This window comes from Lipotes vexillifer, unplaced genomic scaffold (assembly GCF_000442215.2).
Source record: "Lipotes vexillifer unplaced genomic scaffold, Lipotes_vexillifer_v1.1 scaffold490, whole genome shotgun sequence".
Classification (NCBI taxonomy): domain Eukaryota; kingdom Metazoa; phylum Chordata; class Mammalia; order Artiodactyla; family Lipotidae; genus Lipotes; species Lipotes vexillifer.
Genome location: NW_006796397.1, coordinates 4,178,067 through 4,194,933, shown reverse-complemented (window position 1 = coordinate 4,194,933; position 16,867 = coordinate 4,178,067). Strand labels below are relative to the sequence as shown.

At 33.9% G+C, this 16,867-nt stretch overlaps 1 protein-coding gene across 6 annotated transcripts in view; it reads right to left on the bottom strand.

The window, feature by feature from the left end:
* Positions 1 to 300: 300 nt before the first annotated feature.
* Positions 301 to 16,867, bottom strand: part of MTF2 (metal response element binding transcription factor 2) — an 84,510-nt gene continuing 67,943 nt past the window's right edge. For 3 of the 6 annotated variants that reach the window (XM_007468545.1, XM_007468549.1, XM_007468548.1), the window contains 6 exons: positions 10,505 to 10,572; positions 8,746 to 8,916; positions 4,863 to 4,968; positions 4,696 to 4,748; positions 4,479 to 4,583; positions 301 to 2,749 (listed from right to left, as the gene is read on the bottom strand). In XM_007468545.1, the coding sequence (XP_007468607.1) occupies positions 2,392 to 2,749; positions 4,479 to 4,583; positions 4,696 to 4,748; positions 4,863 to 4,968; positions 8,746 to 8,916; positions 10,505 to 10,572 (861 nt within the window). In that variant the 3' untranslated portion in view covers positions 301 to 2,391. The remainder of the gene's footprint in view (positions 2,750 to 4,478; positions 4,584 to 4,695; positions 4,749 to 4,862; positions 4,969 to 8,745; positions 8,917 to 10,504; positions 10,573 to 16,867) is intronic. The other 3 variants (XM_007468547.1, XM_007468550.1, XM_007468546.1) reach the window with 3 other exon arrangements.

Here is a 16,867-nt window from a genome sequence, read left to right as displayed (position 1 = left end):
CTGAATTTTTTTGAAGTTTGGGGACAGGGTAGATACAGGAAGATAAATTGTCTTTCAAGTATAAAGTGTACAAGCTGCTAAACATAGTTTACTTCTTTACAGGATCATTTAAGATGAACATTCAATAATTATTAATATTTATTTGGGGGACAAGTGGAAAATGAAAGCAAAGTTTTATAAAGATTAATTCAAATGAACATGTTTACAATGGAACTAGAACTCCTTGTCTCCCTGGCTAAATAAAAGCTGTCATCTACTGCACCAGTGTGTATTTTCAGGCAAATACAGAAGCAAAACTCATTAGCTCTTTAAAAAATACACACATTTAATGTTGGTCTGTTTTAATCTAAGTAAAGCAATTCCAAAAATACAAACTGAACATCAGAGCCATGTGAACCACCATGATAAAATAAAACAAACATTCACAATAATTACGTCTAAAGACAGATCAGCTTAATAAATCATCTTCCAAGTATGCTAAAGAAAGAATTACTAAAAATACTGCTGGTGTTCAGTTAGAATTAAAGGACTTTGGGAAAAATGAAATAATATGATACACGTGGAGTGAATAAGGTTACACGGGATTTACATTTTCCATTACCCCTAGATATAAACAAACATTCAAAATCAACACAAACTCTGTGTGTTATTCAAAATATTGCAGCTGCAGGAAAGGCAACTTTAAATTAATAGCTAGGGGAAAATCAAGTTTTGGTGGAGGTAAACAGAAGTGACAGTTCTTAATTTGCACTTTTGTAAAGCTCATTTATACCTGGCCAACCAGGAACCAAATGCAGGACTACGAAGTTCTCTGCTTCTTTTGGCTATAATGTGACAAGAAAAGGTCATCTTTTGAAGATGTTTAAAGAAATAAAGCAACTTTCTTATAAACAGTCAAATAATCAATCAATGGAATAAATAAGTACTAACCCACATTTTTAACCGCTCTGTAATCACTACACTTTACATATTTTTCATTTTGGTGGCAAATTCTCCAATTTTTAGGCTAAAATCCACCAATCACTTTTAAGAGTAAAATGAATAGCCACCAAAATAAGAATATTCTTCTGTTTACTCTTTGGCTAAAAAAGAAAACAAACAAACAAAACAAAACAAAAAGAAACAGAAGACAGCTCTAACACTGGTGCTAAAAGAAACTGTTTTTCTTTTCTTTTTTTTTAACACATGTAAAATAAAGTTATCAATTTAAATCTTGGTACACTGTATAAAAACAAGAGGTAATGTTGTAATAAAACAGCAGTTGCCTCTGCAGGCAACATACTGTTTGTTAACCCTGTGCAATAAAATACTTTGTTCATACTACACTTATTCAACATGACTAACAGTTACTACAGACATTTCAGGAATCTTCACGGGACTCCTATAGACTTACTGTTAAAACTGAGAGACATTTACAATCATAATGTGCCATGAAAACTTGAAAACGTTACTTCTAGGAGATAATATTCATACTATTTGAATTTGTTTTAGGTACTGAACAGCTGAGTTACAAGGACTGAAAGTGAAAAGCATTCGAAAAAGCCCATGAACACTGTTGTTCACACCCTTCTTCAGAACACACTAAACTTGTCTGACACATTTCTCTTCATACATAGCAAGCAACAGCACCCAATAAAAGCCTGAGAAGAAATGCTGCTGTGTAAATACTGCAACTATTCCTGAAAAAAGAATTATGGGATATATACTCCAAAGCTGCCCATTCCCATAATTTGTATTGCATAGGTCACATAATCAATCACACACATATATATACACACGTGTGTATATATATGCACATGCAAAGAATATATTAAGACGACAATGAAGTCTAGTCACAGAGCAATTTACAGGCTCAATATATTTTTTACACTTTGAAAGAAAATTTCAATATTTTACAGTCTTTTAGTAGGCATTATATACACTGCACTTTATGAATTCTAAAAGGTATTGAAATAAATTTTTTCCAACATTTTGGTAACAAAACAGACAATGTTTCTCCAAATACTTGTGCTATCTATCTACATGATAAGTTTGCTCTGATAACCACTAACCACAAAAACTGACTCAATGGAATAATCAGAAAAATTATCTAACACCATGCATCGGTTTGAATCATTTTTAATATCCTATCCTAGAAACATTCTACAAATCTTAAGATTTAAAAAATTAAGTCTCTGTTCTGATTTTTAAAAGATATCTTTTTATGACAATATCCATAACATTGACAAGTACATGTTAAGGCTAGTATTATCTCCTTAAGTGACTTTTTTTTACCTTTTTTTTTTTTCTTTTTTTTTTTTAAGAAAGATAGTAAAAGCCAGACTCCTTTAGGGCTTTGAACTGTACCTACAGAAAATGAGAGTGCAGTGAACATAATGTTCAGTCCTACAGTCAGGATGCAGTTGCTCCTTCCCATTCCACAAGATACTGCACCTTTCCATCAAGTGTCACCCGACGAGCCAATACTCGGTATTTTTCACCACATGCTATTCTACCTGCAGCACCAAAGTAACTGGTAATGGAGTTTTTTAGATGATTGAGTTGTAACTCCTGATCTGCTAAGTTATTCAAAATCTCTGTGTTGAGTTCATCAAATTGGTAATCTTCTTTGCCTTCATCATCCTTTACAATTTCTGAGTTCTGAGTCTGGAGTGCTCTTCTTGGAAGACGACCCCTTCTCCTCCGTAAATGTGGTATTGCAGCAGGCCAAGATCTTCCTGTACGAGTTCTTTTTCTGGAGTCAGATAATCTATAGAACAAACAAGGCCACAATTGTCTACCCTTGCTGACATAAAAATCAGCCAAATCAAAACAACAAATGCTATATAAAATGGATGATCACTCGCCTTAATTAAATTCAATCACCTTCTTGAGGCTGACCTTTGAAGAGCTTTTCTTCCTTAACTATGTACTATTAAGCTTAAAAGAATCAGAGGAAATTTTTGATTTATGAGGCCAAAGAGGCAAATTCTTACCAAGAGGATTTGTAAGTCAGGTCTTGTCAACGTTTTTATCATTAAAAAGAAGACAGTTCATTCATTCTATCATTCATTCAATGCAAGAAACATTTAATAAGCACCTACTACATACAAGACACCTTTCCATGTGCTTAAACAGATGGCAGAACTAGTATAAAGATTCTCTTCGTTACTAATTCTAGGCCTACTGTTAAGTAAGAAATAAGCCTAAACTAGATGTCAGGGTACCTTTGGTCTAGCTCAATATGATATCGGCCAGATTTAAATCTCTTATCCTCTGTGTTCTCTTAAGTGAAGAGATTAAGTGAAGGGGCTGAACTAGACAATCTTTGAGTTCAGAAATATAATGATTTTATAAAACAAAGTCAAAATATAGCATAACAGGGGCTTCCCTGGTGGCGCAGTGGTTGAGGGTCCACCTGCCGATGCAGGGGACGCGGGCTCGTGCCCGGTCCGGGGGGATCCCACATGTCGTGGAGTGGCTGGGCCCGTGAGCCATGGCCGCTCGGCCTGCACGTCCGGAGCCTGTGCTCTGTGGCGGGAGAGGCCACAGCGGTGAGAGGCCCGCGTATCGCCAAAAAAAAAATTTTTTAAATAAAATAAAATAAAGCGTAACAGCTAAATTCAAAGATTTTATAATCATACTGCCAAAGTTAAAATCCCAGCTCTGTATACTTGCTAATAAACATGCCATCTTGGGCTTGTTACAAAAACCTTCTAAGTCTCAGTTTTCTTGTCTATAAAATGGGAACAACTCAAAAGATTGTTTTAAGAATTAAATAAGACGATGTACAAAAAAAAAAAAAAGACATATGTAAGCTTAACACAATGCTTGGCAAGAGGCAAAAAAAAAAGCTCACATTATTATTATTCACAATTCATTTAAAAATGAGTTACATTTTAAGCCTTTAAATACTTAGAATTTTATATGATTTACAAGAGCAGGTTTTGAATTGTGAACAAAAATTAAACAAGAGGAAGTATAAAACCTAGAAGCTCATAGCTCTGGCCCCAAGTAAACTTAACTTTTCTTACCTGATACATCAAACTTCAGGAAAATGTTGCCCTTCTGAAGAGTTAGGTTAAATAAAATATTAGAGGGGAAGTCTACTATTGATAAAAATCCTGAGTTTACAATCCTTTTATTAATAAAAGGATCTGTGTTCCTGATTCCAACTTATTAAGAAAAATATCCACACTTGTATATTAGAAGCATAAAAAGGTCTCACAGAAAACAGCACCTATAAACACCAGGATACCTCTTCTCTGTGTACATAGCAAAATTCCTGACAAATGTGAAAATTTTAATGTCTGTGCTCTGAAAAGCAAAAATATTCAGATGAATATCAACAACCTAAGGAAACAACATATAGATTGCTTCTCAAAAGCTGAAAGACAAACTTGTATCACTTTCAATTGCTAAAAATTTATTTAATCATCACTTTACAAAGAAAAAGTCTAGAGGAAAATTAGTCAAGAATAAGAACATAAAATATCTACCCATAATGCCTGGAAATACTAGACGAGGTAGTTTCTTTTGCACCGGAAGCACCCGTGAAATCCACATCTGAGGTATTGGATGAATGTGCAGTTCCCTCAGTTCTCCTGAGACAAAAGAATTTAAATGGTATAACGACTATATTACATAACAGTAGAAATACTAATTTCCCCCCCAAAAGAAAATTCCTAAGGCAGGAGAAAATAACTTTCTATTTACCCTATAGAACAAGGTAAATCCAAAGTAGGATTCTCTGAAATTGATTCCTTATCCTGGAAAATAAAAAAAACACACTTAAAGCATGGTTTCTAAAGTAAAGATATTAGTTTCTCAGTAATTTCAAGCAGACTTCCTCTCTGAGAACATATGCCAATATATCCTCTTACCAAAGGTGGCTCAGCAGTCTTCTGAATCATTTTTCTTGTATATGGGCCAGGTGGACGACCTACAGACTTTTTCTTTCCTTTTTTTTCTATGCCATTGCTTACTTCCCTGAAACATAAAACCATTTATGTATTTAACCTCTGCACAAAGAAAACAAAAAGACAATGGACAATATACACTATCATAGCTCTACTTATGTGATAATTAGATTATACTTATATTTTTACATTAATGGTAATATAAAAACAACAAAGTTAAATCTACAAGCTTAGTCAAGTTCATAGATAATACATTCTAATTTAAATATTTCTTAAGAGATATTTATATACAAAAGGTTTAAGAAAAAAGTTCTCTAATACGATTCTGAAAAATACATACCACCTAAAATTTTTTTAAAAAAACATAAAACGAAACAAAAAAATACTACTATATTAGATGGAAGATTCAAAAACTCCTTAAAGTTCAATTATTTCATTTAGGTTGTTACTATGTAGGTACTTGGAGGATGTTTCAAGAATTTACTATACTAAAAGTGATTACAAATTTAGTAGTTAACCTCATGGAGCCAGGAAGTATCTATGTTAAAATAGAGTAGGTATAAACAGGGACATCCTGTGGGGTCCTAAATGATGCTAATCAGAAAGAGAATGAAGCCCGGGGTGGGAGAATGTAAAGGAAGAAGGAATCTTTCATACTGGGCAGGGGAGTCATTCAAGGACAAAATTAGAAAGATCAAGAAAACCATTTTTGAGACACAAAGGCAAATATCAAGCAATAGGAAGGGGGAAAAAGCAATAGGTCAAGAACATCTCTAATTAACAGAAGGGAAGAATGGCAAATATCAATACACGGAACATCCATTTCATTTATTCAACAAACATCTCCATATAAAGGGGATACTAACAATAGGAATACAAAGACATTCCCTGTGCTAAGGGTTCACAATATAGTTTGAAGGTGACAAATGTATATACAAGCAGGATAATAAAATGGTTTAAGTGCTATAAGAACATTATCCAGGAACATTCAACTTAAAAACAAGGTAAAGGAACAATATATAATAGGCTAGAAAGAGGTGACTGGAGAAAACTAGGAAAGACTATCCCTCCACACACCAAACTAAGGTTGGGGAAAATAAAGGTGGAAATACAAGGAAGGAGAAAGTAGAGAAGCATAGAAAGTAGAGAAGTTATAGAACTATAATCAAAAGTTTCAAGGATAAGATGGATGGGGTATACATTTTTTTGTTTTTGTTTTTTGGAAAGATGATCACCATTAACATTTATAAAGGACCCCTGGACTAAAGAAAGTACACTTTAGTCCAATTCATACATAGATCCCAGAAGAAACTGAGAATACCTTTAGAGAAAGTTAAACCATTACCTGGTGGCATCAAAAGAAAACCTTATAGCTACCACAGACAAAGTGTCCTATCAAAATCATGACAGGAATGAGAAAGATTGTGGAAATCTTTTTTCTAATTCACAATATAAGCAATTGTTAGCAAAAGATTAATGATAAAATTTGAAAGTGATAGGAGTAAGTATTCTTTCCTTAAGAAAAAACAAACCCTGAAAGTAGGATCTACTTAATTACCAACTCAAATGGATATAAAGCACTGTCAACGCTCTGTAATTACATTTTCTTATTCTCCAAGATGATTATCTCATAGCTTGTATTTGCTCCTTAAATTTCCCTCTCAGCTGTCTTTCCCTCATCATTTCACTGAGAAAACAGAAGTTACCAAGCAATAACTTTAGTCATCTTCCAAATGCTAAATCTAAAACAGAACCAGCACTTGTACCCACCTTTTCCTTTTACACCCCATTTCAACAGAAGGGTGTAAGTCCTCCTATCAAAGGCTACTCCCACATTTAGGCTCTAAATCCTGTCCCTTTTGGCTTCTCAAAGACTTTACAATATCTTCAGTTTCCTCCCCCTCTCCTATACCACTCTCTTCTCCACTGACACACAAAAACAAGTTACAATTATCTTCTATCTATTAAAAAAAAAAATTGATTCAGCTTCCATTCCCTTTACAGTACAGTAAAACTACTTCTGAGAGCTGATGATACATACCCTTTTCCACTTTCTTCCTTCTCTTTCAGAATTTTTAAAGATTACTTCCTTTTTTTCCCCTTTTCCTTTATCATCATCATCATCATCATTCTGAATCCGCCCCATGTCCCTTATTGTAGAAAAACCCCAGTTTTGACACGTAAATTGGGCAATGCTGGATTCGATCAGTGACCCACTCCCATCTGATTTCTACCTTTACCGCTCAAGGAGAATTGTTTTTGTCAAGGTCACTAATAACAGAATGTTATCTAATCCAATGAACATTTTTCTCTCATCTTAACCTGCGTCTCTGCAACAACATTCAGTAGTTTAATATACCCACATCTTTCTTGAAATACTCTCCTTCACTTGGTTTTCATGACATCAAACTTTCCTGGTTTCCTCCTATTTCACTGATTGTTTTCTGCTAGTCTCCTTCATTTATTTCACTTCTTTCAAAACTCTAAATGATAGCAGGACATTATTCTGGGCCACATTCTCTTCTCTTCCCCTCTCTCTCTAGGTAATTTCATCCATTCTCATGGCTTTGTAAATCAGCTTCAAAATTTATTATCACGTGTCCTGACCTCTCCTGAGCTCCTGATTTACACACCCAACTGCCTATATCTAACATCATCACCACTTAGATATTCCTCATAAGAATCTCAAACTCGATGAGTATGAAACAGAAGAATGCTTTATTCACCGTACCAAAATCTGTTCTTCCAGACCTTGGTACGTTACCACCATCCACTAGTTGCTCAAGCCAGATATCTGGGCATTGTGTAACTTCATTTCTCCCTTCCTTTCAGAAATTTAATTCATTAGCAAAGCCAGCAAATTCTGCCTCCAGTGGAGATCTTGAATCTATTTTCTGTTTGACTGCTACCACCTACACCTACATAAGCAACCATTATTTACCTCTCAACTAGAAAAGTGAACGAAGTCAATTTTTTCTTCTATTCTTACCTCTACTGATATCTGTTTTCCAAACAGCACCCAAAGAAGTATTTTTAAAGGATAATTCAATCTGCATACATCTTTAAATAGCTTCCCATTCTCAGAAAACAACCCAAACTCCTTATGAGACCTACAAAACTCTGTATGACCAAGCCCTACCCAACATTTCTAGCACCTGATGCTATTCTCTAGCCCTCATTCACACCTCAGTAGCCTTCTGTGAGCTCCTAGAACATGCCTCACAGCTTCACACTTACTTTTGCTACCTGAAATATTCTTCCCTTTGTTCTTCACATTGTTAGGTCATTCTCATTCTTTAAGTTTCAGCTTAAATACTATCTTAAATAGGCCTTCCTTAAGCCTCCTTCTTAAAGTAGACCCCTACATCTCTATCCATCCCAGTACAGTCTAAATCTGTTTGCTATTTCCTAAATGGTATTAGCATGATCTGTAATTATTTTACTTGTTTATCACCTTTCTTCCCCACTATAATGTAAACCCCAACAGGGCAGAAAGAAAGTCTCATTTGTTTTTATATCTCCAGCACTTAGACAGTAAGGTGCTTGATAAATGGAATGAATGAACAAACTAATGAGAAATGAACAAACAAATGAACAGGCCAGTACTTAAGCTGTTTGCTAACAAAATCAATAGGGCCTATTCATGGAAAGCCTTAGATCTAAACGTAAATAAATAAACATCTAGCATTAACTCTTTGTACCTTGTCCAAGCAAGAAATTATAAACAGGAAAACAAATCAGGGTCACTGCCACTTGTACTTTCAAATATACTAATGAGACTAAATGACACACATGTTTAGTTACAAATAAGCTAACGAGAAAAACTAAGCCACAGATCAACTTTTACCTTGAATCAGACATAGGTTTGGATGCCTTTCTGCCTTTAATTTTAAATTCATGGGAAGTTCCTTCAGGTTCTTTCTCTGCTTTGAAAGCCACATTTGGTGGCACAGGAGGAACACGAATTCGCAACCCAAACAAATGCTTCTTCTTCTTTATTTCTTTCCCAGACATAAACCTAAATTTTTTAAAAAAATTAACTAAAAATTTAAAAACTGAACACATATACATGGCAGACCCTAAGTTATAACTTTCAGATATAAAGCCTTTACACATGAAAGTCCACCCAATACTAGAAAAACTGACTTTTTGCCCCTTGCTTTCTTTGATTCTTATCTGCTCCAGAGCCAGTCCATAGTAGGATATGATGGGGGAGTAGGGAGAGAGGAATAGTATCAGAAGGGAGAAGAACACATGTCCATTTTTCTTTTTAAAATGTGGCATCTAACTTTTTAAAGTTAGAACGAAGAATAGAGAGTGGTGTCTTTTTAGTTCCAATGTGTTCTTCCATATTTTTAGTGTCATCTGTCAAAAACATCTCAAACAAGGTTTAGGAAAAGAATAATTCTATTTCAGAGTGGATCTGTGAGGAGAGAAACCCTGGCCAGAAAGTAATCAGTGAAAGCACTGGAAAAGAAAATAGGAGACCAATCCTAGAGGCCCAGAAAATAAAAGGGGTGTCTGGTATGTCAGATCTGGAATTGGAAATAACCTGGAGCAGAGAAGTGACATTTCAGTGTGGGCCTGAGTTTCTGAAAAATATGCTCCTTAATCCTTTCCCAAAGTCCTTAGGGTCCTTATTCTAAAACACCCTCTTAGCTCTACTAGAGCATGCATGCCTGGCCATAAAAACCACTACCAAGTGCTTACATTGTTCTTCCACTTTTATATAGGTTTGAGAAAGGGGAGCTCCCATTTCCACCATAACAGGAACAAATGTATTTCAAGCACAGTAAGTTGGATTACAGAATTCATCGTCCCATAAAGTATTTTTATGGCACTGTAACTGCTCGTGGCTTTTTGAGCTGGCCTAAAGATCTAGCCACTTGTAACATTTTTTAATGAGGAAATGTTGCTAAGTTCAAAAAAAGCAACTTGCTGCAAACAAAAATGTTATAATTCAATAGCTGGTTGGAACCAGCATATACATTTAAAAAATTATTTCTATTGCATTTTGAAAATATTTTTAAGAGATGTAGATGTGCTGGTTTAAAAAAAAAAAGGGAAAGATCTATACAAGAATGTATCAAACAATGTAACTTAATTATCAAAAACTTAAATCAAAAACTAATACTATTATTTATCAAAATACTACTAATTATCAAAAACTAATATTACTATTCTCTAAATGATGGCAATAACTAAACTTAAAACCACAGGAGACCTCAATCATTTAAAAATCTACATTCTCTATACTATATCCCCCTATCTTTTGCATATTCCTACCAGCTAGCAAGATTTTATTTTACTTTCAGTAGATTAAATTATAAAAACAAGTCAGTATTGAGTATGCTTTTTCAACTGAACTGACCAAATTCCCCTGAGACACTGATAATGCCTCCCATCCACCATTCCCAGAGGACTGATCTTCCCTTCTCCAGCCTTTGAGAATCACTGCTTTACTCTGACTGAAAGAGAAGAGGACATTAAAAGGTTTTAAATGGTATGTACTAACTCTATAATCAATCCCGCAATTCTTAATGCCATTATTCCTTATACTTACTAAATATCTCCCTCATAGGGATACATAAAATAAATCAACTTACATGGTCTTGTAATCATTTAATGCCTCCAGAACATGCTCATATCTTTCAGATTTTGGTGTGTCTGCCAGCTGTGAAGTATCAAGAAACAATTTAATGCACTATAATTTCATCAATCAGTAATACACAGGTGCCAGATAGAGGCAATGTGATACAGAAGAAAAGTGTACTGACTAGTAGTCAGATCTAAATTCTAATTCCAGGTCCTCACTGACAAGCTATGTGACCTAAGGCCATTTAACCTTTCAAAGCTTGCTTTCTCACCTATAAAAAAGGGAGTATAAATCCTTCACTAGTTTCTTTATTAATACTTGTATAGCTCAAATGATATGCCTGCGAGAACTATAAACTGTAAAATACAATAAAAATGGGATTTTATTATGTTATTAAATTTATTTTAATTCTATAACCTGGGAAAGTAATAATACATTAGAATTACTTTAATATCAACCATAAAAGATTCTAATAAATATTAACAGGAAAGAATATAAAAAGTAAGGAGAAATATGCCATTTTATTTCCCAATACTTCTAATACTAATGCAAACCAATAATCTCTATAATTTTAAAAAATAATGTAAATTTGGGGATTTTATTTTCATAACAATTATAGACTTTGGTTAGCCCTAAACCCCAAAATGGCTCAGTAATTTTTTTATCATCACATACCACTTTAAAATCTAAACATTCAATTCTAGAAAATATTCTATTTTGTTCCAGAAAGTTTCTTTCAGAGTCATTTCTGCCTTTTCTTCAAAGTTTAAAGACTAGGGCCCAACAGAAAAACAATTAAGTTATAAAAGACCATCCTCAAAGCTACAAAAACTAAAACAAACAAACAAAAAAATTCCAAACTATCACCACTGACTTTCAAAATTACTACTAGTAATTTTCTTTACCAGTTGAAACTCCCAAAGCTCAGAACTTCTTCAAGTAAAAAGAACAAACAAATCTGTCAAATAGAATATTAGAAATAGAAGAGACTCATAAAGTCATCTACTTTTATTTTACAGATTAGTCAACAGATGTAAAGGTTAAATTGCTTAAATTCACACTGCTGGTTAGCTAGAGAGCTAGAACATGAACCCAAGTGACAATTAAGTACATTCATTGAACATTCACTGAGAGCCCGGTTAGCTAGAGAGCTAGAACATGAACCCAAGTGACAATTAAGTACATTCATTGAACATTCACTGAGAGCCCATTTTCAGTGTATTGGGTACTTTAAAAAAAAAAAAAAAAAAGAGGAAAAGGCAAAGGAAAGGAAAGGAAGGAAGGAAGCTGGTTTGGTGCTCATTCCTCTTAACCCTACCACACCTTCCTATTGTTAATTTCTGAAGTGTCCAGTGATAGAAAATTTCTATTAAAGGAGAAATAATGGACTCAGGTTTTACAGTCGGAAAGAGACCCAAGATGTCCATCTAATTCAAGTTTTCATTAATACTTCAACCCCTTTTATAGTACTGAGTCATGCAACCTTGGTTTAAATAGTACCACTAATGAAACCTAATGAAGGAGTTCATTCCATGGGTGAACAAAACCTTCCTTCCTGGATTCCCTTTTTTATAAGACAGTTCTTCAAATATCTGACAATAGCTATCATGGCTAAGTATAAGATTAGATTAAAATTTTTAAGCAGCCCCATCACATGATTATTTCATATTAAGCTTGGCTAAATAATTCCATCCTCTTCCTGGTCCCCCACTGGCACCTCAACTCTAAAATCTTATTAGATGAACTGCTATCAAGCCAAGTATCCCCCATCATACGCTGCTTCTTCCATACTGTTGTTTGCATATTTAAGCCTAAAGCAAAATTTAACAACTGTTGTTAATTTGATTTTGTTTTCAGCTCAGTGTTTGAGATGGTCTTTTCTCTTGCTTCTGTCATCCTTCTTGAATTGAAGATAGAGAAAAAAACAGAACCCTGTGGCTCTCCATTAGAATCTCCCTCAAGAATATTTCCAAGCCACTGACTGCTTTTGTTACTATTACTCAATTAGTTACAAATCCTTTTAATTTTTATTTTAACCAGTTCACCTTTCGATATCTTATGTGAAACTGAGTTATACTATGTCTACACCATGTGCATTAGCATTTGACGTAACAGTGTTGCTAATCATATCAAAAAAGAAACCAGGGTATTTAACATGGTTTATTCTAATAAATTAATGGCAGTTTTTTCTTATTGCCTTTTTTTTTCTTTTTTTTTGCGGTATGCGGGCCTCTCACTGTTGTGGCCTCTCCCGCTATGGAGCACAGGCTTCGGATGCGCAGGCTCAGCGGCCATGGCTCACGGGCCTAGCCGCTCCGCAGCATGTGGGATCTTCCCGGACCAGGGCATGAACCCGTGTCCCCTGCACCGGCAGGCGGACTCTCAACCACTGTGCCACCAGGGAAAGCCCCCTTATTGCTTTTTAAATCTTCACAAGCCAATATGCATGAAAAATCTGCTCTACAATTTTGCTGACATTCAACAACAGTTTCTAATTTCTCAAATCCACTCCTTTTTACTTTTTGAAAATCACAATGAACTCTCTTTTTTCTTTTGGTACTTATTCTCTGTGGGTTCCCAGAAATTTTATCTGTAAGTTGCTTCCACACTCCAGGACTGTTCTGCATAGGACTGTTTATTTCAACTCGCATAATGCGGTCAAGGGTTCCCTTTCTGTATTTTGAAAACGAAGAGTGCAAATATTATAATGTAAATCAAATAAGCTGTATTAGAAGAGCATCATGTTCTAGATCTTCCATCTGACCATGAGGTTTAAAATATATATCTTCAACAGAATAATCATTTTTGTTTCTCCCTCTACAGACACTAATCTCACACTGTTTTCACTTTCAGGGTTGTATATTTCTGTACAGATATACATGCTATTATGTATAGTTAAAATTATTCCCTTTAATAAAATACATGCCTCAATTGCCAATATTTAATTCCACACCACCGAGGCTTAAGTATGCCAAAAGCTTTAGTAATTTGTTTACCAACATATACACTGCATGCTAATATACAACACAAGGCCCCAAGTACTGCTTTTAACTAGATCTCTTATAATTTTCACTTAAAAGTATTACACCACCTCTACTATACTACATTTTCTCTAGCCAAAGCATTGTTTCTGCCATAGTATTTCACTTGAATTTTATCTATGCTTTTCTCCCTACATCCTTCAAGTGAGGCAGCACTCAACACACTGCTCTCCTATCAACCTTTAGGTGTTTAAAATTTAAGACTACAGTTAACAGAAAAGTGGGTTGTCCTTACAGAACTGAAATTTCAAATCACATTAGGAAGCAAAGACAAATGATAATAGGCAGATTCTAAAAAGTATTAATATCTCATTGTAACTCCCAAAAGCAATCTGATACAACCTCATTCTTGTATATAAAAACATTAAGCAACTTTTATTTGGGATGTCAAATGTTTTATTACATATTTTTACTATCTCAAAGAAAATAATTCAAAACACAGCAGTTTCTCAAATAGCTATACTCGGTCTATGTGATAATCATTAATGCACCAAGTCTCAAAGATGTTTAACAAGATCACATAAGGAAATGATATAAAATAATCACTTGTTCTAATATGTTCTAACAATCCTAAAACTAATCAAGAAAGAACAAAATATATGATACATAAATGTTAAATTTGCCTTTCAGTATGTAAGGATATAAAGCTGACCCCTGAACAACAGGGGTCTGAACTGCATTAGTCCACTTATGTACGGATTTTTTTTCACTAAATACATACTACAGTACTATACCGTGGTTGCTTGGATCTGCAGGTGCAGAACTGCAGACAGGGCAGGGTGCAGAGGGTCAGTGCCTCTAAACCCGTGTTCTTCAAGAGTCAACTGTACTCTCTAAAATGTACTCTCTAAAATACACTCTCTAAAATTCTAGAGCAAACGTCTTTGTCATATAATCTATAGTATGTATAGTAAGAACTGATGTTCAAAATGACTTGAGTGTTCCAAGGTACTCAACTAACCAATACAAGCATACATCCTTTCATTTACCTCACTTTACTGTGCGTCACAGATACTGTGTTTTTTACAAATTGAAGGTTTGTGGCAACCCTGCCTCAAGCAAGTCTATCAGCTCCATTTTTGCAACAGCATTATTTTTAAATTAAGGTATGTACATTGCTTTTTAAAGACAAAATGCTATTGTGCACAACAGACTACAATGTAGTGCAAGTATAACTTTTATATGCACTGGGAAACCAAAAAATTCGTGATTCTCTTTATTGTGATATTCGTTTTATTGCAGCAGCCTGGAACTGAAACCGCAATATCTCTGAGGTATGCCTGTAATATACTTAGCATACAGCAATTCTCATGTTTTGAAAGTACAGTTGGCCCTCAGTATCCCTGGGTTCCAACTGCAGAAAATCAATCAGATACTAAGGGCCAACTGTACTACATCATTTTATATAAGGGACTTGAGCATCCTCAGATTTTGGTATCTGAAGGGGGTCCTGGAACCAATTCCCTATGGATATCAAGGGATAACTGTAATTAATGTTATTTTATAAAAAGATTTTGAATATAAATATAAACAAAAAGAAAATTTTATTAACCTAATTTTGAGTTTGTGACAAAATTCAATTTGCAATTCAATTTCAGGTAACCAAAGATTTACTACTTTAATAATTTGGAATAATACATTATTTATATTATCTTTGTTTCTATTACCACAAACATTTAGAAGTAAACTAAATGAAAACACTGAAAAAATATTACTGACAAATTTTATGGTCTCTTTATCATTAAAATCTCACTCTAAAAACCAATTACAATATTAAGATGAAAATATTAATACAGAGGATTAAAACCTGAACTTCCATCTGTAAATAACTAGTCTGAGGATGAGATGACTAACCTAAGACGTCTGAAATATTTTCTTTTTTTTTAATGCAGAGAAAGAGCAATGAGAAGTGACTAGAAAGTCACTTGTTCTGATAATAAATTTTATGGCTCCCAAAAATGAAACACTCCTCAGAAAAGTAAAACTTTTCTGTTGTAAAGTTATATTAGATTGTAATCATGTTTTTACTTTTTAAATAAAAGAGATATATTTTTCCATTTTGGCAAAGAATAAGAAATTGAAATTTCTTATGTGTTAAGAAATTATCTCATAGGTTACAAAAAATAAAACATGTACCTATTGCTGAAATAAACTTTTTCTGACGTGTCAGAAGTTTAGCTGGAACTGAGATACCTGAAATTCATAAACTGAACTCATTTCTTTAAAAACATCTAATTATGGTTTTTATTATTTTCTATTTTCAGCCTCTTCAACAGAATCTAAATTACATTTTTATTTTAATAAAAAATGATAGCATTTGAAATAAATAAAACAATGTGAGCTTGTTTGGGGTATTTTTTGATGTGGACCACTTTTTTTAAAGTCTTTTTAAAATTTGTTAGAATATTGTTTCTGTTTTTTATGTTTTGGTTTTTTGGCCACAAGCCATGTGGGATCTTAGCTCCCCCACCAGGGATCGAACCCACACTCCCTGCATTGGAAGGCAAAGCCTTAACCACTAGACCACCATGAAAGTCCCAAAACTTGACTTCTTATATGCATGCCTGCTATCTACGTAAAGTAACCAATGCAGAATTTAATCATGTAAAACATGAAGTGTACTAAAACGAATACAGATGTATCTGCATATGAAGTGCTGAAAGAACCATAGCTAGAAAGAAAGCATTTCAAATTAATGTATTAGAACATTAAATATTAAGATGACTATAAAGAACACTATACTTAACAATGCCTTACACACTTTTTTCTCCCATTACTAATCAGTTTATTAAAATTTATCAAATTTACAAGTCACTCACTTTCTCTCAAAAGTCATCTGAAAAAAGCTTTTAACAGAAAACTTAATGAGAGTATTATATTCCAATTTCTAACATTCAAAACATCTTAGCTCAATTGATTTTAATATCTTTGATTTTAAAATCTAAGTATTCCACAGGTATTTATTTTATGCAACTGATCTACCACTAACTTTTAAATAAATGTGTATTATGCACTCCTTGATGCCCCATAAAACCCCCAGAACAACAACAAAAAAAACTTGATATCTTACTTGATGTGAACCTTATAAACTGCCTCACGTCTAAAAGCTACAAATGCAGAAACTCTTCCTAAATTTCAAATCAGTTTAGTTTTTACCTCAAAAAGTAATGCATGACTAATTCCACATATTATAAAACAAAAAATTTAATGTCCATATTTTAATATCTGTATTTTAATAATTCTAAATAAATGCTAAAAACAAAGTAAATATTAAAGTTACTCTAGTTATTTTCTTCTTTGTGCTATTCTGTAGTTTCAAAATCTTCAATGAA